Source organism: Hyperoodon ampullatus, assembly GCF_949752795.1.
Source record: "Hyperoodon ampullatus genome assembly, chromosome: 7".
In the NCBI taxonomy this organism is placed as follows: Eukaryota; Metazoa; Chordata; class Mammalia; order Artiodactyla; family Ziphiidae; genus Hyperoodon; species Hyperoodon ampullatus.
In genome coordinates, this window is record NC_136920.1 from 65,063,903 (window position 1) to 65,089,002 (window position 25,100).

The window sequence follows — 25,100 nt, forward strand, 5'->3', positions numbered from 1 at the left end:
GGCTCAGTCTCCTGTGGGGTCACTGCTCCTTCCCCTGGGTCCTGATGCACACACTACTTTGTGTGTGTCCTCCAAGAGTGGAGTCTCTGTTTCCCCCAGTCCTGTCAAAGTCCTGCAGTCAAATCCCGCTAGCCTTCAAAGTCTGATTCTCTGCGAATTCCTCCTCCTGTTGCCAAACCCCCAGGTTGGGAAGCCTGACATGGGGCTCAGAACCTTCACTCCAGTGTGTGGACTTCTGTGGTATAATTCTTCTCCAGTTTGTGAGTCACCCACCCAGCCACTATGGGGTTTGATTTTATTGTGATTGTGTCCCTCCTACCATCTCATTGCAGCTTCTCCTTTGTCTTTGGATGTGGGGTATCTTTGTTGGTGAGTTCCAGTGTCTTCCTGTCGATGATTGTTCAGCAGTTAGTTGTGATTCCAGTGTGCTCGCAAGAAGGAGTTAGTTTACATCCTTTTACTCCGCCATCTTGAACCAATCTGCCTTAAATGTAATGTTAAATGGTTGAATAATATTCTACTCAGTGCAGAAGGAAGTAACATTGATGGAGTACATACTGTGCCAGATATTGTGCACAGTGTTCTATTTTTGTCCCATTTTATCCCCATAGTAGTTCTGTATGATGGCTGTTATTATACCCATTTCATAGATGAGAAAATTGAGACCTAGCTTAGTTTATTTCCATTTCATTAATTGACCTCTGCGACGTTCTATGTATGATTCTGAGTTCTGGAGATTCAAAGATGAGTGGGACATTGTCCCTCCTATAAGGTTTTCAGAAAATCTACAGGGGGCAGCGTATGAGTATAGAGATAATTTCAATACAGTATGCTGAGTGCAGTGACACAGAAGAGGAACACCTGACCTGGGTCAGAGCAGTTTTACCAGAGCAGTGCTTCTCAAACTTTAATGTGCATATGGAAGTACTGGGGGTTCTTGTTAAAATGCAGATTCTGATTTTGGGGTCTTTGGTGCGGTATGAGATTCTTCATTTCCAACAGGCTTGCAGGTGATGCTGATGCTGCTGGTCCACATTTTGGACTATTTTGAGTGGGAATATTATAGACAATGTAGGATTTGAACAGATACCAGTTAGCTGGGTAGAGAAATGGGGAAAGGTAATCTAGATAGGACAGCATGGGACAAGGCATAGAAGCATAAAAAAATGTGTTAAATGGGTAAGCTACTTATAATCTATAGCAGGTGTTGGTAAACTACAGCTTGCTGGGTGAATTCAGCCCACATAGCCTGTTTTTGTATAGCCCATGTGCTAAGATAGTTTTTACGTTTTTAAAGGTTGTTAAAAAAAAAAAAACGAACAAAGAAGAATATATACCAGAGATATAGAAAATCTTAAATGTTTACAAGCTAGCCCTTTACAGAACATGCTTGGAATCTGTTTTGATGGTGGTTATTGGTGGAATATAAAATCTGCAGTAGGGCACGGCAGGAAATATGTTAGAGACAGTAGGCAGGGGTGATCACAGGGGACACAGAGGAGCTTGGCCTTTATCTTTGAGGTGATAGGAAGCTAGGCAGAGTTTAAAGAAGGGAGGTGAAAACAGTAGGATTTTGTCACTGATTTGATGTAAGGGAGTGGGGAAAAAGGGTCCTGGCATGGGTGAATGGTGTTGTTCCCAACTGAAATCCATAATTGGAGGAGAAGCCATTTGAAAGGTAGAGATGATTCATTCATTTTTGGACATGTTGAGTTTGAGAGAGCACTGTAGGATACGCAGGCTTTCCAGAAGATAAGAGAGATCAATTCTCATTCAGTATTTTTGCATCACTGTTTTGTTTAACTGTTACTATTTCATTTACACTTTTAAAGTAGTTTCATGTCACGTGTACATCCATACTCATTCATCTGAAAAAAACAGGTTGTTGAACAGCAGGTGTCTTGTAATCCCTTTCATGCAATGTGATGTGTGTGTGTGTAGAGCTGTCTGGAAGGATGCGTGCAGTATTTTCTACTGTTTTTCTATACAAAGCTATGTGTTTTGGGACTTAATAGACTTTTCTGGCCCAGGCTAGGAATTCACCATTGTTTACAACGTTGTCAGCATTCTAATGAGAAGCAGCAGCATTAATTTCAAATAATTGGCTTATGTGGAAAATTAATAAATTGGTGACTAACTTGTATACTTTGAGATGCTTATTGTTCAGTAAAATTAATATTCTGATATATTGAAATCCAACAGAGTAATCAGATCACATCAATTAGTTTGTGTATGATAGTATGTGTGCAGTTTGCTTTAGTTCTGTATGCAAATATACTATACTCTTAAAGGTTCCAGTTTTTGATTACTTATTCTAGTTTAATATAGAATCAATGGCATTTTATCCATACCCTTCTCCCTGGTAGTATCATGATTCTTGAAAGATACACTTTTGGCACTATAAAAGAATATTTCCTAAATTGACCTTTCAGTGTAAGTAACACAGGTACATACCTAAGTTTAAAAGTTATTTTCTTGCTATGAAATAATGTTTTAAAAATTCTTTATTTAGATTGAATACCTGCTTAAGAAACTTACAGAAGCTATGGGAGGAGGTTGGCAACAAGAACAATTTGAAAATTATAAAATCAACTTTGATGACAATAAAGATGGCCTTTCCGTGTGGGAACTGATTGAGCTTATTGGAAATGGACAGTTTAGCAAAGGCATGGATCGGCAGACAGTGTCCATGGCAATTAACGAGGTCTTTAATGAGCTTATATTAGATGTGCTGAAACAGGTAAGAGTCCTATAACACTATTTCTCCTCACCTTTAGAATTTGACATGTTTGAAATAAAACAAATTTGCATCACAAAGATGAGTCTAAGTCACTTATACTTTTACACTGATTTAGAACAGGAATAAAGTTTCTTATTTTCCCAGTCTTGTGTTAGGCTTTCATTGTAAAGAATTACAGTTAAGCATTGGGAAATTACTATTTTGAAATAACTGTTTAAATGATCACATTTCTAAACATTTTTAAAGTACTTTTTTTTTTTTTTTTTTTTTTTTTTGCGGTACGCGGGCCTCCCACCGCCGTGGCCTCTCCCGTTGCGGGGCACAGGCTCCGGACGCGCAGGCTCGGCGGCCATGGCTCACAGGCCCAGCCGCTCTGCGGCACGTGGGATCTTCCCGGATCGGGGCACGAACCCGTGTCCCCTGCACCGGCAGGCGGACTCCCAACCACTGTGCCACCAGGGAAGCCCTAAAGTACTTTTATGTCACGTGTACATCCATACTTATTCATCTGAAAGATCCCATGGCGTATTATTGTTCAGTGAAAAAAACAGTTTGTTGAACAGTAGGTGTCTTGTCATCCCTTTCATGCAATGTGATTTGTGTCTGTAGAGCTGTCCGGAAAGATGAGTGCCAAAATGTTAAAAGTGATTGCTGCTGGATTGTGGGATTTCTGTGAATTTTATTTTATTCTTTGTTCTTTTCTTATTATTGGACTTACTATTATATATGTTTATACATGTTGATCTCTCTTTATATATATGATATATATTATTTTTATAAAATCATAAAAATATTCTTTTGGGAAAAAATACCTTTATATAGTAAAGTTGTGTTTATCATATTAGATTATAAAGTTTGTTTTCTCAGCACCTGCATAGCATCTGATATACATATGGGAGGCTTAATGCTTATTAAGTAGAATTTATATATTTTTAGTGGATTAGATTAGATTTCTTACCTTATTACATTGAATAATAGCTCTGATTTGGGATTTCCTTACTTTGGTCCTTTCTTTGCTCTGTTAGGTGATATTGTTTTTGCTCTTTTCTCCAAATGGAGCCCATCAAAAAAATTGATTGAGGCCTAATTTGTGTAAGTTTTTGGTGCTGCAAGGAGTTATGAGACATGGTCTCTGTCTGAAGAGAATTTCCAGACAGGTTAGGATGGCAGAATATAGAACTACAGATGAACTGCAGTATGAGATAGCTTTGGCTTAAATGTTCAAGGATTAGCAAACTGAACAAGTAATATGATTAGAACTTAGTGTAATAATCAAATGGTACAGCCAAGATATTATCATATATTTAACCATGTGTATAGTCTACCACAAGCTATCAGCACCTATAGATTGACTATTTAAAATGTGAGTTATTCTTGAATAGTACTGAAGGGTTTTGGCCTATAATAAATGTGCAGTTTTGCTGAAGTAAAATTTTTAATCATACATCTTTGATGCTGATATATGGGAAGGAAGCACAGGGCTAGTAAGTGTGAGCATAGAAGCTATACTTAGAAGCCAGTAGCCTAACTACTGGTCCACAGTTCTTTTTCTGCTCCTTTGGAGCAGAGTTCCTCCAGAATCGTGAGGTCAGGTAGAGAGGTACTTTGGTGCCAGAGGGTGACTGGCTGAGAAGATATGCTTGGCCAAGTTGACTGATAGGTTTTAGCATTTTCATTGATGGAGGTCTAGATTTACTGAGAATCACTGTGAGGTCTAGGTCTAGATTTACTGAGAATCTCAGAATCACCGTGTGCGTGCGTGCGTGCATGTGTTTGTGTTTTCTGTTTTAAAGGGAACAGATAGAATAGTATAATGAACTCTCGTATACCCATCACCCAGCCCCAGGAATCACTGATACCTGGTTAATACTCCCCGCCTACTTTGAGCTCTCCTGTCTTATCTTGACACAAATCCAGACATTTCATTTTATCTATAAATATTTCAGTAGGCATCCCTAAAAGATAAGTTATTTAAAAAAGAAACCCCACAATGCTGTTAACGTCAGGGGGTCCTGCAGTCTCTTATCTGCATATAGCTTTTGGCAAGGTTGGGGGGTTTGGATGGGGGGAGGAGATATCTCTGAGTGTCTAAAATTCTATGTAAACTTTTATCTGCACATGCTTGCATGAATTTGACTAGGTATAGTGCCCTGCCTTTGTAGCTCTTCAAAGGGTTCATGATCCACAAAGGACAAGAGCCTTTGATATTCATGTATTCAAGGCCACACATCAGATAATGGAGTAAGCAAGAATATCAAGGAAGAGGTATCAGCTCTTATAAATAAAAGGACAGGAGTTTATATCAGATTTAATCTTTCATAGGGTTACATGATGAAAAAAGGCCATAGACGGAAAAACTGGACTGAACGCTGGTTTGTACTAAAACCCAACATAATTTCTTACTATGTGAGTGAGGATCTGAAAGATAAGAAAGGAGACATTCTCTTGGATGAGAACTGCTGTGTGGAGGTAAGAGTCAACCGTTACCTCTTTCCAGTGCTGCCCCCTGCTGTTCAAGTAGTTTATCTTCCTTCTTCTAGACTCCAGAGCCTTAAAAATAATCTTAAAATGTACGTTTCCAAAATAATATAGGCATACAGTAGCCATAGTTTCTGAACCAAAAAAATTAGATACCTGGCAAAATTTTTTTCTAATGTGAATTTATTTTCTTATACTGGAGAATAAAATATAGGGATTAAATCTCATTTGTACATTTAAGGGATCATTTCTGGAGTAAAATGGAGTCATAAATAAGAAAATAAAGCAAAAAAAAAATTCAATAAGAAAGTGTTTGAAATCATGAATATATCAGAAAACCTGGGCCATTTTGAGTGTAATAAATAAACCAAAAGAAGATGTGAGCATTGCCTTGGAATACTTAGGGTGACTTTCAGAAGTGGCTTAGGGTGACTTTTAGCTGTGACTTTAGTCACAGCTGTTAATTCAGTAAATAAGTGAAGTCCTCAAGAACATAAAGTTTTGAGTTTTTAATTTATAGCTGAACTATTGCCACATCTGTATTTGTTGAAGAACATTTAAAATACCTAAGATCTCATTCATAAATGATAATGTGTTTTGATGGATGAAATGGTATGTATTAATGTCTTAGGGTGTGCAGTGCCCAGTAAGGGGTCTTCTTAGATTCAAGTAAACATGGAGACTCACAAGATTACCATAGGCCATACCAGTCTACTTACAAGGATATAGGACAAGAACCACAGCCTGCCAGCAACAATACCCCTGGTGCAAGGAAGGGAGAGACGCATCTGGAGGGTGTGGGAATCACCCTGGGTTAGAAGCCTCATATCCCATAGGAGTCAAGACCTATTGGAACAGTCCATGGGTATATCTTCCAGGGTTCCCTTAAGAGATGTGCTAAGGTACAAGGGTTGCTGTGCTCAGGAAAGCCCAAAGCATGGCCCATCAGGTGGTGTTGGTTCTCCCAGTCTAGGTGTAGTACACTAATCCAGGGTCATTTTTATCATAAGTACTGTTGCCTAGGGGGGAGCATTAGTAAATCAGTAATATTCATTTATAGGTATTTCTTATATAAATAATTAAGATTGAACTTAATCTAAATACTTGAAAATAAAATTTTAAAGACTAATTTTGCTTTCTGTCTTAGTCCTTGCCTGACAAAGATGGAAAGAAATGCCTTTTTCTCATAAAATGTTTTGATAAGACCTTTGAAATCAGTGCTTCAGATAAGAAGAAGAAACAAGAGTGGATTCAGGGTAAGGTAATTTTTATTACTTGTCATGATATAACTTGAGAGCTCTTTCAGCTTTGGATCTCATTAAAGATACTTGGCATTGTTTCCTCATTGTCTATAGTTATTTCTATGTGAAACAGTAGCTAGAAGAAAAACAAAGTGAGAGGAGTTCCCAGAATTTTCATCAATTTCATTTGCCTGATGAATTTGTGGGAAAATTATAAACTGGACATTTTAGGTTTTTTTACTCTTACTGTTTAAAGAACATAGAATTTCCCCTTTTAAGGACCATAAAGCATTTTAAAGTAGCCATTTTGAGTATTTAGTAATGTGTAAAACAAAAGAGGAATTGTGCAATAGCTTTTGAATACTTCAAGTAATTTTCAAGATCTGTTACTTTCACAAGAAATCACTAGTTTCAAATAATTATCTCAAGAACGCAAACTTCTGATTTAATAACTTTCAAACTAAAGTATTACTCCAAAATTAGTAAAGAATGAAACCCTATTTATGAGATTTTATTTTTAATCATGAAAGAGGATTCTGAATGTTATATTCTTGAACATAGGTAAAATTGTTTTATTGAAAATTATGGTCATTTTGATGTAGTTTAAGAGTTTGAGGCAAGTGTACCTGGGTCTGAATCCTCTCTCCTGGGCTTCTGGGGTTGAGTTAGGAATTCTGTAGCAGCTTGCTTCTTCTGTGGAATGGGGCAAATAATAGTATCGACCGCTCAGGTTGTTGTAAGGGTTCATGATTAGAAAATGAAGATATAGTTGCGCGTTTAAAAAATGACACATCATTGCAGAAATGTTTGTGACAGATTGCAAACAACTGAAATGTCCATTAATTGGGGAGTGGTTGAACAGATTATGGTACAGCTACACAGTGGAGAATTGTGCAGTACTGTGCCGTATGTACTGATATGGAAAGCTCTCCAAGGCTCTGAAGAGTGTGTTATGCCAACATTGTGTCAACAGAAGATGGAGAACGTATATACATGTTTATTTGTATATGCTTAAAGTATCTCAGGAAAGATGCACAGAAACTGTTAGCATTAGTTGCTAGTGAAGTGGAGAACTCAGTACTGGGGGATAGGAGTAGGAGCGAGACTTCATCTATGTCCTTTCATGCTTTTGAGTTTGAACAATGTGAAAGTATTAGCTCTTTAAATAATTGAAACAATCAGGAAAGAAATCAGATTTCACATAAAAATTATATAATGCATGTAAAGGGTATATATATATAGCAAATATTCAATAAATGGTAGCTGCTCTTATCACCTTGGGAAGGGAGTATACAGGGAGATGGTTTCATAAGGTGTAGATAAGGGGCAGACTAAATACAGCAGGTAGCAAATCAGATACCAGGAACTTTATATCTCAGCCCTTGCTATGTCTTGTTCTTACCTGGCCTTTTGGGAAGTATAGGAAAGGGAGTTGGAAGTGATAGGATTTCCTCAAATGTGTGTGGTATTCCCAAATCAAGATCTGTTTAAGCACAGATAGGGAGTTACGGAACTTTGGAGCTGGAAGGGACTTCAGAGATCATCTCTGTCATGTTAGAGATGAGAAACCCGTGCTGTAAGAGGTTCTGTGACTTGCTCACGGTCACACCACTGCTCCGTGGCAGGATCAGAATTGTCCTGGGTCTCTGGTTTTATTCGCACTGTGCCATCTACATGTTAGGCTTATAAAGAATAAAGGGTATTCCCTGTTTTTTCTCCCATGCTTTTCACAGCCATCCATTCTACCATCCATCTGCTGAAGCTGGGCAGCCCCCCACCACACAAAGAAGCCCGCCAGCGTCGGAAAGAACTCCGAAAGAAGGTGCTGGCTGAGCAGGAGGAGATGGAGCGACAGATGAAGGAGCTCCAGGTGGCAAATGAAAACAAGCAGCAGGAGCTGGAGACCGTGAGGAAGGTAGGCGTGGACGCTGGGCTGGGGGCGGGCTCTTGTTTCACTGCAGAAGCCACAGCGACCTCACTTACTTGGTAGAGCTTTGGTTCTACCAAGACTAGGTTAATGCAACCGTAGAGAGATTTTTTTTGTGAACTATGCTCGTAGGAAGTATATCTAGACCACTGAGTGAGATGCCCTGGTTTACCCAGCCCTTGAAAGTTATGAGGGTCTCAGGGTAGCAGGGACATTTCATTGACCAGAAAAGAACATTTATAAGAACAATGAGCACAGTTGAATTTTTTTTTTTTTTTTTTTTTTTTTTTTGCGGTATGCGGGCCTCTCACTGTTGTGGCCTCTCCCGTTGTGGAGCACAGGCTCCGGACGCGCAGGTCCAGCGGCCATGGCTCACGGGCCCAGCCGCTCCGCGGCATGTGGGATCCTCCCGGACCGGGGCACGAACCTGTGTCCCATGCATCGGCAGGTGGACTCTCAACCACTGCGCCACCAGGGAAGCCCGAGCACAGTTGAATTTTGTCAGAGAAAGATGAGACATTGTATTCCCCTAAGGATGTCAAGGTCACTTTTGGTGAACTGGACAGGATCTGTTGCTTTTTTAGGTTTTCCCCCTTAGCTCCCATCTTCACTCATGAGGATCTTGGAAGACCCTTAGTGTTAGAATTGTGGGGTTTTACTTATTGTTTGAAGTCACAGATACAGTCTGGGTCAGCTTCTCTTTCCATCTCAGGGCCAGGAGGTCAAGTACCACAGGCTGTATGAGATAGTTGACATTCACTGGGAAACTTTCTTCCTCAGTTGTGTATATCACAATTCTGGGTGTGGTGCTGAGTCCCCAGTGTGTGGCCATGGTCTTTATTTGGGGCGCCTTTGGGTTGATCCTTTCTGCCTTGAATCACTGAGCACCTGCTAACCACAAGCTCAGGCATCCTTTTGTGTCCTCCTGTGCAACACCTATGCCCTGGGATGTGGCATAGTTTAAGGCCCCAAATTCCTGGTGGGGTTCTCCCTTTGCAACCCCTGGAAATGCCACACTCTGTGCTGACTTCCTCTGTTTCTGAAGTTGGTTGTCTATCTTACTGGTGTTTCCTGGTGTGTGATGAATCATTTTTCTCTTGTTGCTTTCAAGATTTTCTTTTTGTCTTTGGTTTTCCACTGTTTTACTATGATGTGTATGTCTGTACGATATGATGTATGTGTTAAACTGTTTGTATTTATCTTAGAGTTCGTTGAACTTACTGGATATGTAGGTTAATATTTTCCATCAAATTGGGAAAGTTTTCAGTCACTATTTCTTCCAATATTTTTCCTTCTCCTTTCTCTCTTTCCTATCCTTCAGATACTCCTGTTATGTGAATGTTGGTGTACTTAATGGGTGTCTCACATTTCTCTGATGCTGTTTTCTTCTCTGTTCTTCAGATTGCATAATTTCTATCAATCTATCTTTGATAGATTCTTCCTACAGCCCAAATGTATGTGTGAGAACCTCTAGTGAATTTTTCATTTCAGTTATTGTACTTTTCAACTCCAGAATTTCCATTTGGTTCTTTTTTATAATTTCTGTCTCTTTATTGATGTTGTCTGTTTGATGGGATATCATCATATCATCTATGAGTTCCTTAAGCATGGCTTCCTTAGTTCTTGAACATATAATAACTTCTTTGAAGTCTTTGCTAAATCCAGTATCTGGGCCCCTTCAAAGGCAGTTTCTATTGCCTGCTTTTTTCCCTGCGTATGAGTCACACTATTCTCTTTCTTTGCACATCTCATAATTTTTTGTTGAAAACTGGATGTTTGGGCTTCCCTGGTGGCGCAGTGGTAGCGAGTCCGCCTGCCGATGCAGGGGACACGGGTTCGTGCCCCGGTCCGGGAAGATCCCACATGCCGCGGAGCTGCTGGGCCCGTGAGCCATGGCCGCTGAGCCTGCACGTCCGGAGCCTGTGCTCCGCAACGGGAGAGACCACAACAGTGAGAGGCCCGCGTACCGCAAAAAAAAAAAAAAAGAAAACTGGATGTTTTAGATAATACATTGTAGCAACTCTAGATATGGCTTTCACCCGTCCCCCAAAGGCTTGTTATTGTTGTTTGCTCATTTATTTGTTTCATGATTTGGCTGGATTATTTCAGTGGAGTCTGTTTGCCTCATGGTGTGCAGCCTCTGACTGTCCTCCTCCAAAGCACAACCTTGGGCATGCACACAGTGCCTTGGGGGTGACCGAGGTGTCAGCAGGGCTTTTTTTTTGGCATTCTTTTGTTTTATACAATTTTTAAAGGTTACACTCCTTTTACAGGTATTACAAAATATTGGCTATATTCCCCATGTTGTAGAATACGTCCTTAAGCCTATCTTACACCCAACAGTTAGTACCTCCCACTTTCCCTACCCCTATCTTGCCCTCCCCCTGTAACCGCTAGTTTATTCTCTATATCTGTGAGCATGCTTCTTTCTTGTTATATTCACTAGTTTGTTGTATGTTTTAGATTCCACATATAAGTGATATCATACCGTATTTGTCTTTCTTTGTCTGACTTATTTCACTTAGCATAATGTCTTCCAAGTCCATCCATGTTGCTGCAAATGGCAGAATTTAATTATTTTTTATGGCTAAGTAGTATTCCATTGTAGATATGTATTCACCACATCTATTTTTTATTCATTCATCTGTTGATAGACACTTAGATTGCTTACATATCTTGACAATAGTAAATAATGCTGCTGTGAACATTGGGATGCATGTATCTTTTCAGATCAGTGCTTTTGTTTTTCTTGGATAAAAACCCAGGAGTGGGGACTTCCTGGTGGTCCAGGGGTTAAGAATCCACCTTCCAGTGCCCGGGTTCGATCCTTGGTCAGGGAACTAACCTCCCACATGCTGCAGGGCAACTAAGCCCGTGCACCGCAACTAGAGACCCCTTGCACTGCAGCTACTGAGCCTGCGTGCTCTGCAGCCCGCAAACCACAACTAGAGAGAAGCCCGCATGCTGCAACGTAAAGACCCTGCATGCCGCAACAAGGATCCCGTGTGCTGCAACTAAGACCTGACCCAGCCAAATAAATAAACAAACAAACAAACAAATATATATATATATATATATATATATATATTAAAACCCAAAAAACCCAGGAGTAGAATTGCTGGGTCATATGGTAGTTCTGCTTTTTAGTTTTTTGAGGAACCTCCATACAGTTTTCCACAGTGGCTGTACCAGTTTACATTCCCACCAACAGTGTACAAGGTTTTGCGTTGTTTGTTTTTTTGATGTTGAGTTGTATGAGCTGTTTATATATGTTAGATATTAATCCCTTATTGGTCATATCATTTGCAAATATTTTCTCCCATTTGGTAAGTTGTCTTTTCGCTTTGTCAATGGCTTCCTTTGTTGTGCAAAAGCTTTAAAGTTTAATTAGGTCCCATTTGTTTACTTTTGCTTTTATTTCTTTTACTTTAGGAGATAGATTAAAAAAATTTGCTGTGATTTATGTCAAAGAGTATTCTGCCTGTGTTTTCCTCTAGGAGTTTTATAGTATCTGGTCTTACATTTAGGTCTTTAATCTATTTTGAGCTTATTTTTGTATGTGGCAGCAGAGCTCTTTGTCTCCATTTCTGATCTCTGTTAGTCTGTCAGCTCTCTGTTAAGCCGGCTGCCTCTGTTGGTATCACCTCCAGTTGTTCATCTCACAGTGATTGCTCTGTTGTTTTCAACAATGCCCTGGGACCTACCTTGCCCCACAGTCTGATATTTAAATTCTGGCCCACATGTAGTTTTTGAGGCCTGTCTTTGAGACTTGTTCCTACTACACGGGGCCACTTTGCTGTCTTCCCCTGGCTTCCCCTGTCAAACTTCTAGCTGGCCTCTGGTTTAGTTTGTTAGTCTTGTCGACTGAAAAAAAACACAGCCTAAAATCTGAGAGTTATGTTTTATTTGGGGACTTTACTGAGGACTCTAGCCAGCCTGGGAGAAAGCTTCTCAGCTCTGAGGAACTGTTCCAAAGAGGTAAGCAGGGAGCCAGGATACAAAGGAGTTTTTGTTGAAAAAACAAAACAAAACATGTAGCTACTGCTAATCACAAAAAACAGATATTTCAAGTTAATGATTTTAGTGCTTTTCAATATATGGGAAGATGCAAATCTGAGCTCATTAAAATTATTTCTTAGTTATGCATCTTAACTATCTAAGGCCAGTATCCTGTTTTCCTCCATCCTGAATTCCCTCTCAGGGTACACTGTTGGGACAGCTGCAGTGGCTGATGGCTTGATGGTGGGCAATATTCTTTGTTTATTGGAATGGCAAGCAACATTTTTTTGTCTGCACCCTCCTGTGAGTTACCTTAGCCCTAGATTGGAAACTGAGGAGAGAGGGAGCCTTATGTTCTTGGTACCATGGCCATGGGGTAGAGCCTCCTTCCACTGCCATGGTTGGGGGAGCAGTAGGCAGAGAGGGGGCTGCACCGTGGCTCACATGCCATAGACTTTCACTGTTCTTGCTGAGATTCAGTTGATTTTCTTGGATAAGTGTTCTCCGTTTGCTGTATGCTTTTAGGATAACTCCCAGAGACTTTAAATGGTTGTTTTTGCTTTTCTTCTAAATGTTGTTTTGCCTGGGAAAGGGTCTGTGGAGTTCCTCATGCACCCTTTGGGAAGTTGAGCTCTGATAAAGTTTTAAGGAATAATGTTAAGATGACAAAACTGTATAGGACAAGTTCAAGAAATAGATTCGAACCTCATGAATGCATTTGCAAGTGAATTTAACTTAATGACTGTACTAAAATTTTCTTGGTAAAATGTTGTTCAGAGTCATTAGGAATCATTCATTTACCTAATTTGTTTTGTATGTTGACTGAGAAAATTGTTGGAGTGGAATTCCAGTGGATCTATAAGTTTTATTCTGTCTTTATTGAACACTGAGAATGTTTGACTTCCTCCATAATGTTTAAGTGTGACCATTTCTCTCCAAATGCACTTCCATTGTAATATTCCCTGCTTTTCTGTGGATGGGTTTTTGGGTAGAAACTAGAAGAAGCAGCATCTCGGGCAGCAGAAGAAGAAAAGAAGCGCCTTCAGACTCAAGTGGAACTACAGGCCAGGTTCAGCACGGAGCTGGAGCGGGAGAAGCTTGTGAGTACCGCATGCCCAGAGGTGCTGCGGCCTTAACTCACAGAGCCAGCCCCGGTCGGCAGAGGGGCAAAGGCCAGCCTGGGTTGGTGGAGGGTGAAGAGCTGGGAGGCTAGAGTGAGATCATCTTGCCAGCTTGGCTCTGCTGCTGACTTGAAGTGGGCTCCTGGGGAAGTTACATGTTTGTTATTCTTTCATTATCGGTTTATTGAGCACCTTCTATATGCCAGGCACCATGCCAAGGATATAAAGGTAAACCTTGCACTCAAAACCCCCAAGTAGAAATTTATGGAATGGGATGATAAGTACTGTGGGTAGGAGGACTAAAGTTCCTGGTTTGCCTGGGACAGTCCCTGCCATCCTGGTACAATTATTAATAGCGTCCCTTTCAGCCTTCAGAGTCTTGCCTTGGAAAATAAATAGCTACGGAAAAAGTAAGCATAAGTTCCATGACGTTGCACCTCTGTCATGAGCAAAGTGAGGGTTCTGAAGTCAGGAGAACACATGAATGCTGGTCTGCCCCTCTTGGCAGCTCTGACTCATCATCTGATTAGAGGTTCTCATCCCCAAGAGACCCAAGGTCCAGGTCGCTTCAGGCAGCGAGCTGGTTAATTGGAACACAGGTTTCCCCACATGAGTTGCAGTGTGTGGGAGAGGGCTGGGCCCAGGGCCTATTAAACAGGTGCTGTGACATTCCCTTTAGCACCTTTTTGTTGCTCAGACTTGAAGTGGACATGTTTGTGTCGCGAGGAGAAGGCCCATGTGACATGGGGGGTGCTGCCCTCGCGGCCAGAAGATCTGCGTTCGTGTCCTCTGCTCCTGCTGATGAATGAATAACTCGTTTCTCTTCTTCAAATTAGGGGGATAGTCGTATGATCCTTCATGACCCTATGAGGGTGAACTAAGCTAATGCAAGTAAAAGTATCTTATAAACTGCAGAGACGTATGCTAATGCGTATGTTATTGCATTTAGGATGTCCTTGTCTTTTAACTTATAAGGCAGAGATTCAAAGCTCTTTTTGCTAGAATGGAGAAACCATAAATGTGTTAGAACACTAATTAAGTGCTTGAGGTTCCCCAGGGACCAGAGGTGCCCTAGGGAGGGAGAAGGGACAGGGTGCTGGGCAGCCAGGTAAGTGCAGAAGGGCTCACTGCAGGCCAGTCTTTCCTTTCCCCCTTATGTTAACCCTTCGGCCGTTCTGACTGGGAAAAGGTTCATTCCCTTTAGAGGAGACTCTTGGTAGAAAGATGGTGATTTTAAGACAGAAAGGAGTTTAAAGAGAAATTATACAGGGAAATATTTTTTTCTTGAGTCTGAAATGTGGAGTGAAAGGGATGAGAAATATACCAGGGCAGGAGAACAGCGTTTAGGGTGTAGTTTGTGTACCCAGGCTCTTTGGTTGTGGTCTTGGGTCTTGGCACTGGTTGTGGTGCTCTTGCTTCCTCAGTCTTCGGGGAGTGAAGGACGGGCCCTGTCCACCCTGATGGGCTGTGGCTGTGGGCTGTGCTGCGGCTTCACTCAGGGTGGTGGTGGAGCGGGAGGCTTTCCCTGAGGGCGAAGTCAACCTGAGTTTAAACATGACTCTTTTATACCATCAGATCAGGCAGCAGATGGAAGAACAGGTTGCCCAGAAATCCTCTGAACTGGAACAGTATTTGCAGCGGGTCCAGGAGCTGGAAGACATGTACCTAAAGCTGCAGGAGGCTCTCGAGGATGAGAGGCAGGCCCGGCAAGATGAAGAGACTGTGCGGAAGCTTCAGGCCAGGTGTCGATCGCCTCATCCTCTGTGCTATATGTGCTTTGCCTGGACTCCTCATACACTTTCTAGGAATGACTAACTCTGCTGGAGAGGGAGGGGTCTCTGACAGATTGGAGAGACCCTGGAGGCTTGGCTGGCTGGGCTATTTATTCCCAGTCTGGGCTGCTGGGAGACCGTTGCTTCTAGGGCTAAAGACAGGCCTCAGCTACCCTCTCCCAGTTTCTAACTTGCTTCCCCATTTGCTTTCTTTAAGATGTCATGTCAGGGGATGCAGCGCTAAAAACTGTTTCCCCAGCTGGTCAGTGCAGGCATATCTTGTGCTTTAAGCTACGCCCCCTGTTTTAGGAGCACTTGTGGGATGAGCTGGGGTACATTTCCCATGGCTGCCATGCCACACGTGGAGCAGCAACAGATGTTCTTTTAATCTTCAGGAGGAAAGAAAAAAGGAGGTTTCTTTGTTATGTATGTTGCCAAAAATGACTTCAAAAATAAATGAATTAGGTTTTGAAAAGTTTGATTCCATTAAGGAAAAAATTATCTTCCAAATAGAAAATAAAATGCCTAGCACATTGCCTGGCATTTATGGGTCCCACAAGTGTGTGTTCACCATGGTGTTAACCAGGGGATGGGAACCACCACCCTGTTGTCATTGGGCAGTGATGTTAGCACACCATCCACTGCATGGGAAGGTTTGGTCCCATGTGACTTGCAAAGAGAGACATTCTAAGGGACATTAGACATTTTTGAACCTCCTCATCATTTGTGATGTGTCAAGAGTTTATAGATCGCCTGGTGCAGAGAATTCACAGGTGAGATATGTTATATATATTTACTTCTCTGAAGCTTTGAGGGAGGTTAATTATGACACGGCAGAGATTAGATCATAAAGGGAACCAGATAACTCTAGAAATTTATTAAAGTATTAGTATTTCATGTTTATAGAATGAGTGACATTTTGAGTAAGACCATTTTGGATAATTGATGCCAGTAGTTTTTAACCAGTGGTAAATATCATCATCACCTATAAAGCTTTTAAAAAGTACTCATGTAGGGCCTGTCACAAATTTACTAAATCAAAATAACTGTGGATAGGAGTCCAGGCATGAGTATTGTTATTTAAAAAGCTCTGGCTAGGGAATTCCCTGGCGATCTAGTGGTTAGGACTCCGTGCTTCCACTGCAGGGGACACGGGTTCTATCCCTGGTCAGTGAACTAAGATCCCTGCATGCTGTGCAATGCGGCCAAAAAAAAAAAAAAAAAGCTCTGGCTAATTATTTTGTACACTCTGATTTAAGGAAATGGCAAAATGGTTTCAACCTTTTAAATGCAAATATAACTACTACATACAGCTCTGCTCCAATAAGCTGATATTACTGCACAAAAACTAACTAGTTTTTCTTGGGGTATATAAGGCCATTTTATGAATTTTACTACTCTAAATTGTTTTTCTTTTACCTTAGTTTTTGGAACTTGAAGTGGACAGATTTGCGCCCTCTAGTGGGCATTTTTAAGTGAGGCGAGTCCATCTCTCCCGAAGTCACAGGAGGCTGGGCCTGATTCAGAGGGACATTTTGTCAGATTGGTAAAGGGGGCTTTCTCCTTGCTCCCACTCAGGGTAGGCCTTTCTGGGTAGGAAATCAAGGGAAGTCATCGTGGAGTTGAGATAGAAACATTTAAGTCTGGTACTAATGAACTGTAACATAATCTTAGGCTGAGGGTGTATATACAGGGCTTTTAATTTATTTTTTATTTTTGGCTGTGCGCGGGCTTTCTCTAGTTGCGGTGAGCGGGGGCTACTCTTTGTTGCGGTACGTGGGCTTCTCATTGCGGTGGCTTCTCTGGTTGCGGAGCACGGGCTCTAGGCGCATGGGCTTTAGTAATTGTGGCACGTGGGCTCAGTAGTTGTGACTCGTGAACTCTAGAGTGCAGCCTCAGTAGTTGTGGAGCACGGACTTAGTTGCTCTGCGGCATGTGGGATCTTCTGAACCAGGGCTGGAACCCGTGTCCCTGCATCGGCAGGCAGATTCTTAACCACTGCGCCACCAGGGAAGCCCTAGAGGGCTTTTTAGTTAGCCTCTGTCCTTTCTTTAAGCAACAGCAAGTCATTCCTGGAACGTTTGGCATCTCATTATTCTTCCAATGTATGGTGCCTTCTCTGTCAGTGTCTTAAATTTTCCCAGAGATATTTTTTATAGTAAATTGTTTAAATACAAGAACTTTGACTTGAGCCATCTAGATCTTGTTGGGGGTTTTTTTCCCCACTAAAATTGAAGGTGTTTTTTTTTTTAAATGTGTAACCCTGAAGGTTATCTATCCTCTCCTGAATGGGAACTCAGAAGGAAACTGTTCATTTAACATTTGGACAACTCAATTATTGGAAAGTTCTTGAGACGGAGCCATAGTCTGTCCGATTATAACTTCCACCCACTAAATTTTTGTTTCTGTGAGGCCTAGGAGCGTACCTTAGGTCTGTATTCCCAGCAACTAGTACAGTGTATGGCACACAGTAAGTGCCCAAGGAGTCTTTTTTGAACGAATGGAGCCAGGTTCTACTCATGGGGCCATGTGGAACAACAGTCTCTTCCATGAGATAATACTCTTCATGTATTTGAAGGCAGGTTGGCGCTGAGCCCTGGAGTGAGGTCTGGGTTTGATTCCCAGCCCTGGTACTTTCTAGCTGTGTAATTTTAGAAAAATTAGTTCATTTCTTGCAGCCTTCATTTCCTTATCTATACAATAAGCTCGTAGGGTTGTTCTGAAGGGTAAAGGAGGGGATGCTTGCAAAGAGTTTCGTGTAACGTCTGGATTTGGTAGTCACTCGGAGTATGTTGGTTTCTGTTCCTTTAGCTCATCTGCAGATGGGGAAGATATGCAATGCATAGAATGTCAAATAAGCATTCAAAAAAGGTGTTGACAGGCTGGAATGATGGTTTTAGAGCAAGAAGATAATTTAAAATATCAACAGAACAAGTATAGGATCCAGGATACTTGGCTTAATAGCAGCTCATTTGAAAAGATTCAGGGTTTTACTTCCCTTAAATGATTGACTGCCAAAAACCTCATATACTCTCAGGCAGCCTCCATGAAGTATTCGGAGCAAATGAGGTAGTAGTCCCACCATAATAATATGAGCTGATATTTATTCAGCACTTATGACATGGAAGGCACTGTTCTAAGTACCTTACCTACATTGTCACGTTTAATGGATCAGCAAACCTTTGATGGTAGGTATAGTTCCTATTCCTTTTTTATAAATGAAGAAACTGAGTCACAGAGAGTTTCAAGTCTTTAGTCAGGAGTCTTGTTTGTAAACCACAGAAACCAACTTGGGTTAGCTAAAGCAATAAAAGCATTTGTTGGAAGGTTCTTGAGAAACTCACCAATTCCACAGAAAGGCAGGTGGCCAGGCCTTGAACACAGGCAGGAACCAAGGGAGGCTGAGCAGCCCTGACCAGGCCACGGCAAGAGCCCAGCAAGAGTGCCACTGATGTCGACACCGGCACCGTGGGTCGGTCAGTCAGTTGTCCCCATTGCTTCTGCCATCACTTGACACTAGATGTTGCTGCCACCAAAAGATAAATTCTTCACTGTCTCTGCTCCTTTGTGTCAGTGGCTTCCATCAAGACATCCCTAGACATGTGAAGGGGATTCTGGCTGGGCAGCCTAACCTCCTGCAAATGTCCCTTCCCCTCCAGACTTTGACCACTAGGATGAAGAATCCTTCCGGTCTCATTCACTGTTGTATCCCCTGTGCCTAGAAAAGCACATGAACGGCGTGGAATATATACACACTGAGTGAGTGAGTCCGCTCTGCACTGGTCAGCCCACGCTGGCAGTGTTGTGTTCGCTGCAGATGTCACACTCCGAGGGACGTCTCAGAGGGTGCAGATTGGCCCTTGGTGGAACCCTGGATAGGGATGGGAGAGCTCATCTTACTTGAGGAAGAACTTCCTAAGAATCAAGGCTGCCAGAAATAAACTGACCCGGTTTGTGAAGCGTGGTCCATCACAGAGAACTGGAGAACCATCCTGTAGGATGTTGTAGAGGGAATTCTTACAGTGGTGTGGGACTGGGGATGGGGATTGGAGTAGTCAGATAGGGGCTGTAGAGTCTGTTACGTTACTTCTGCTGTTGTCAGTTTTAGAAGCACATATGCTCTTAGGTAGTTGTGACTGGCCTGCCGTGTGGCTTGTTACCATAATTCTGATGGTCAAGCCGGTAGAGGTGCGTCCTGTCCTGGGCTGGCATCTGACCACATTGTCTACACTTTGGGTACAGGTAGGGCTGCATGTTAATTTATTTATTAAATACCGGCATAGCTGGATATTCTCAGATAGGTAGCCTGTTATTAAAAGATAACATTTTGAAGTCACACAGGCCTGGGTTGAAATCCATTACTTACCTGTGCATCATACTTTTAAGCCCTTTGACTTCATCTGCAGGGATAATAACACCTCGCAGAATTGTAGAGGGTTAGCAGCAGTGAAGGTGAAGAGCCTGACAGGCAGTGCTTCGTTAGTAAATGGTGTCTGCTTACTCGACCTTTTGTCAGCTCCTTCTTCTCTTGCTTTCATTAGTCACCTTTTTCCTTGGTGATAGGCTTTCGCTAGATAAAAAATGTTTTAATGTTACAGCAACCCGGCAAATTTCAAAACATGGCCCTACCACCTGCCTGCCAGGTGAATGACCTAGTGCAGGTCACTTAACCTTTGTGCCTCACTTTTTTCATCTCTGAACTGAATAATAATAGTACTTAAGTTTATTGGGAGGATTAATTGAGAAAACACACTTCCTTCTTAGCCCATTAAACCTTCAACGCATGTTACTTTTACTGTCATTTTTTTTTTCATAAAAGGGTGAAACAGCTTGGAGCAGGACTCATGAGTCACCTTAGCCACTTTGTGAATCTAGTTTCCCTCTTGTGAAATGAGCGGTGGGTTAGATGACCCCCAGGCTTCTCTGTGGCCCTGGCGTGCTCCGTCATCTGCTGGGTCAGGGGCGGTGACTGGGCGGGTCTGACGCCGAGCTCGCATCGCAGGTTGCTGGAGGAAGAGTCGTCCAAGAGGGCCGAGCTGGAGAAGTGGCACTTGGAGCAGCAGCAGGCCATTCGCACCACGGAGGCGGAGAAGCAGGAGCTGGAGAACCAGCGCGCCGTCAAAGAGCAGGCCCTCCAGGAAGCCGTGGAGCAGCTGCAACAGCTCGAGCTTGAGCGGAAGCAAGCACTTGAGCAGTACGAGGTCATTAAACCCAGCCCTGCAAACACGTGCATTTAAATATTCTTAAACATTTAAAACAACAGGATATTTGCTTTACTGTAAGAAGCGGTATAAGAATTGAGTTTAGCTGTAGGTAGGAATTTTTTTACAGGCGATGGGGCGTAACAGTTGGAGTCCAATCAAGAGACTGAAACTACACCGGCAGTATGAACAGGGAAGGTTTAATATAAACGACCATTAACTCTAACAGGGGATTAGCTCCTGAGCAGCAAAGAAAACTCTGAGCTGCAGGAAGGGCAGACACAGGAAGCAGCCACTGCCTCTAGGGCTGAGGCAGGGCGCCCAGGGGAGGAACACATCCTCTTTGCTCCCTTAGCCCAGTGCTGTGATCCAGTCCTTCTTGGAGAGGGCATGGCCTTCGCCCACTGGGTGGCAGAAAAGCTCAGCGAGGTGCTGAGACTGGGAAGCCACCCTCTGGGGTGCTGGTGGAAGCTGCCCACAGCGGAGGTGCCGCTAAAACCCACTGGTGTGAGCACCATGGGTGTCCCACTTGCCGCAGGAGCTGCTGCGCAGAGCACAGTGGAGCCTCCTTCAGTGTCCCGCCAGCCCCTCCACTAACGAAACTTAAGTGGTGCCAGCTGGTGAGGGAACGTTAGCCTAACAGCACAGGCAAGACAGCGAGGGGTGGATTTGGAGCCGAGAGGCAGTAAGCCGTAACTGGCACACAAGGATCTTATATATTCATCTATAATTAGTGCGAATTAGGTCCTCTGTGTGACCTCGGGCAGATTACTTAACTGCTCTGAATCCTAGTTTCCACATCTGTAAAATGGGATAATAATATTTCGTGCTTCTTATGGCTGTGACGATTTAATGAGATAATCCACTAGTGTATAGTAAGTGCCTAATCATTGTTATTTGACTCTTAAACTACCTGTGTGTTTGCATAGTCTAAAATCTGCTTTTGTTCCAGGGAGTTAAAAAGAAGCTGGAGATGGCAACTAACAAGACCAAGAGCTGGAAGGACAGAGTGGCCCAGCATGAAGGGTTAATTCGATTGATAGAACCAGGTAACACACTCTTTGAAGTAATCAGATATTTAGTCAATTTATTTTTCTGTTTTATTTGTGTACTTGAATTGTGCTAAAAAAAACCCCCCAAAAAACAAAAAACAAACTTCCTCAGCCCAAATATACAGAAACCCAGCGGTTTACAGTAAATTTCTCTTGAATAATCACTTGCCCTCTGATAGATAAGAGGCCCTGGTTAATCCCTTTCGTATACATCTTCTAGTTGTTTTGGCTGGTATAACCTTTATGGATGTTCCTCAGAGAAGAAATAACGTAGAAAAGTTACTCCTTTGTCTGTGGAAAAATGATAATGTTAATTGAAGAATATAAGACTTCCTATGTTTAATGCATGTTTGTCTCTTAGGTTCAAAAAACCCTCATCTGATCACTAACTGGGGCCCTGCAGCTTTCACCCAGGCAGAACTTGAAGAGAGAGAGAAGAGCTGGAAAGGAAAGAAGGCCACGGAGTGAGCAGAAGTCATGTCAGTTATGTAGGTTCTGAGTATAACTGGAAAGCTTTATGCTAAAGACAAAAGGACCTGGCTTTGCTGCTTCTAACTATTCTTCTTTCAATGCCTCCTGGTCAGTATACTAAGGAAGCCTTCTTCCTTATCTGCCTGTAAAGAAGGGCTTACCTGAAAAGAAAAAAAAAGTCAGCATCGTCAAGCTCTTTATTTACCCTTTCTCTGAAAACTTCAGCTTCTGAAAGTTCCCGTTAGCTCCCTCAGATTGCCGGTGGGGCCGGCACTCGGACAGCGCAGTGGCGCCCTCATCGACCCGCGGCGTGTGGCTGGCAGCGAGCGGCGCTCAGCTCACCAGCTACCAGAACCTCTGCGGGCCGGGCCGTTGTTCTTTCTCCTCCAAGTGCTTGTTCCTAACCTAGATGGGCCGGTCTGCTCGCCGTGGCCCGCGGTTGACGTGGACTGCCTGTGACCACGGCTGCTCTACTGGAGAAGGCGTTTCTCCCGCACGTGGTCCTCGCTCTGACCAGGCGGTTGCCGTCCGTGTCTCTGGTTGTGCAGGTTCATGCAGTGTGACCGGTTGGCATCCTGCCCCCAGCGGCACTATCTCAAGGAGGCAGAAGTCTTTCAAACAATGCTTTGGCTGAGATAGATATTTACGAGTCAAGGACAGCACAGAGATGAACTAAGTAAATCCCGTTTGGAATGATGTTCTGATACTAACTGAATTCCTCCTAATATTTAAAATGGTTTCAACTGTCCAAGTGCCGGCAGACCCCTTGGTTTTACTTTTGTAGTTACTGTACAGAACATTTCAGGTGTCTGTGAATGCTTGTCCTAATCAGACCTTTTCCTTGATAAATAGGGATATGATCATTTCTAGGAATCATTCATGAAAAAAGTTTTAAAATGTATTTTTGTGATGTGCTATGTTGAGAGGGAACAAAGTATTTATAATTTTCAAACATTCTTACCTAAATATTGTACAATGTAATATGCTGAACTTAATTTTTTTGCTAATTTTCTAAGATACATTAAAAGTGTTTTGTATGGTTTTTGTTTTAGTAAAATGGAATCAGTAAGAAAATAAAAAAATACCAGAAGAGCATACATTTTCAACTGTCTGATTTGATAGGACAGGAGGGTAAGGTTGTGTGTGTGTGTGTGCATGTTTTCATATAATGAAATGAACTTGGATTTAGGGACACTTCCTGAAAACACTGGGTTTGCAGTTGGGAGCCCCCAAACCAGTGCTATCACAAAGTTAGCTATGGCCTCAAGTTTGGCATTTGAGTCACTCATGTGGGAAACCGTGGTGGATGTGTCAGCTCACAAACGGGAACTTACAAAGATGATTTCTCCCTCATTGTTGCTGGGCCCTCCAAATCCTCTTACCTCTGCTTTCCCGAATTTTCTTTTTATGCCTCTCAGTTTTTCTTTCAGTTTTACCAGAGTAAACAGTGTGGTTTTTTTGTTTTGGTTTTACACAGTTGCCAAGATTAAAGCGCCTCTTGTGGATTAAGCAGGCCCACTCAGTCCAGCGTGATTGTCTTGGAAAACTGATCATTTCCTTCTAGAGGAGAGAACACACTGGTTGGTGTTTTTTTAACTTTTATTTTGGGCTGCGTCGGGTCTTAGTTGCAGCACGCGGGATCTTCGTTGTGGTGCTCGGGCTCGTTGCTAGATGCAGCTCGCAGGCTTCTCTCTAGTTGTAGCGTGCGGGTTTTTTCTCTTCTCTAGTTGTGGTGCGCAGGCTCCAGGGTGCGTGGGCCCTGTAGTTTGCAGCACACAGGCTCTCTAGTTGAGGCACGCGAGCTCAGTAGTTGTGGCACGCGGGCTTAGTTGCCCCGCAGTATGGGGGATCATAGTTCCTTGACCAGGGGTCAAACCCGTGTCCCCTGCATTGGAAGGCAGATTCTTTACCACTGGACCACCAGGGAAGTCCCTAACTTCTTTCTCTACTGCAGTGGTTCTCAACCAGGGATGATACTCCCTGAACCCCCCAAGCAGAAATCTGGAGGGGCAGTGTCTGGAGACATTTTAGTTGTCACTACTGGGTTTGTTACTGGCCTCTACAGGGTAGAGGCAAGAGATGCTGCTAAACATCCTGCAATTCACGGGGCGGTCCCTGTAACAAAGACTTACGTGGCCTAAGATGTGACTAGTGCTGAGGTTGAGAAAACCTTCTCTGCAGAAAGGCAAGATCTAGGTTCGGAGCACAACAGTCTCTTGGAGTCAGGGTTTCCCCAGGAGGAGCACCAGGAGTGACCTCTTTGGTGTAAATGGGGCACATGTCGGGGGAGAGTGGCCGTGTGCTCTGTGAGCAGGCAGAGAGCAGAGGGCGGGAGCCTTGGCTCACCCGGTGCGGGCCGTTGTGCTTCAGGAACTCTGTAAATGCCTTTTCAGCATAGGTGCAAAGGGAATGGCTTTGGATATGCTTTAAAGTCTCCCTGGGATGCAGGTTGCTGAGGCATGAAATGTCAAGCTGCCATGACCTTGATTTCTTCATGTGAGTGGCTAAGCACGGGGAGGGGCTGTCGGAACCATTCAGCAGCTGGTGAGGGATGAGTGTTCAGATTTACGGCCTGGCTGGTGATGTACCTCACAGAGCTCTGGTGCCTGTTACACTTGGCAAAGCCTCCGTCGTGCCTTCAGGGTTGTGCCAGCAAGGCACAGCTGTCCTAGTGGAGCAGGGATCAGGTGACGCCAGGCCACGGGAAGTGGGGAAGAGGCATGGCCCAGCTGTTACCAGTTCATAGTAGGGGCTCAACATTTACTGAAAGAATCAAGTCTTGGGAATACTTTAAGGTCTATCTGTTTCTTTTCTCTTGCTCTCTCTCTACTTCCTTCCTTATTTTTATATTCATTTTGAGACCTGTAAAAGTCACCCCTCAACTTTAGGAAGCCATATGGTGATCTCTACTCAAGCTAAAGACAACACCTACCCTATGGGCCAGCGGTTCCCCCAAGGGAAACGAGGCACGTGTCCACAAGAAGGCCCTGCAAGGAGGTTCACAGCAGCTTCATTCAGGATGACCCAAACCAGCAACAACCAAAGCACTCATCAGCAGAGAACAGATCAATGAAGGTGGCATATTCAGACCAAGGAGA

The 25,100-nt window shown here is 43.0% G+C and overlaps 1 protein-coding gene across 2 annotated transcripts in view; it reads left to right on the plus strand.

Annotated features, from left to right (window-relative positions):
* SWAP70 (switching B cell complex subunit SWAP70) overlaps nt 1-21,999 on the plus strand; it is a gene marked incomplete at both ends in the record, with an annotated part of 84,629 nt that extends 62,630 nt beyond the window's left edge. For both annotated transcript variants that reach the window (XM_079708537.1, XM_079708538.1), the window contains 9 exons: nt 2,513-2,740; nt 5,063-5,209; nt 6,366-6,474; nt 8,193-8,374; nt 13,378-13,485; nt 15,082-15,248; nt 20,281-20,479; nt 21,432-21,528; nt 21,893-21,999. In XM_079708537.1, the coding sequence (XP_079564663.1) occupies nt 2,513-2,740; nt 5,063-5,209; nt 6,366-6,474; nt 8,193-8,374; nt 13,378-13,485; nt 15,082-15,248; nt 20,281-20,479; nt 21,432-21,528; nt 21,893-21,999 (1,344 nt within the window). The remainder of the gene's footprint in view (nt 1-2,512; nt 2,741-5,062; nt 5,210-6,365; nt 6,475-8,192; nt 8,375-13,377; nt 13,486-15,081; nt 15,249-20,280; nt 20,480-21,431; nt 21,529-21,892) is intronic.
* Between the last annotated feature and the right edge of the window lie 3,101 nt (nt 22,000-25,100).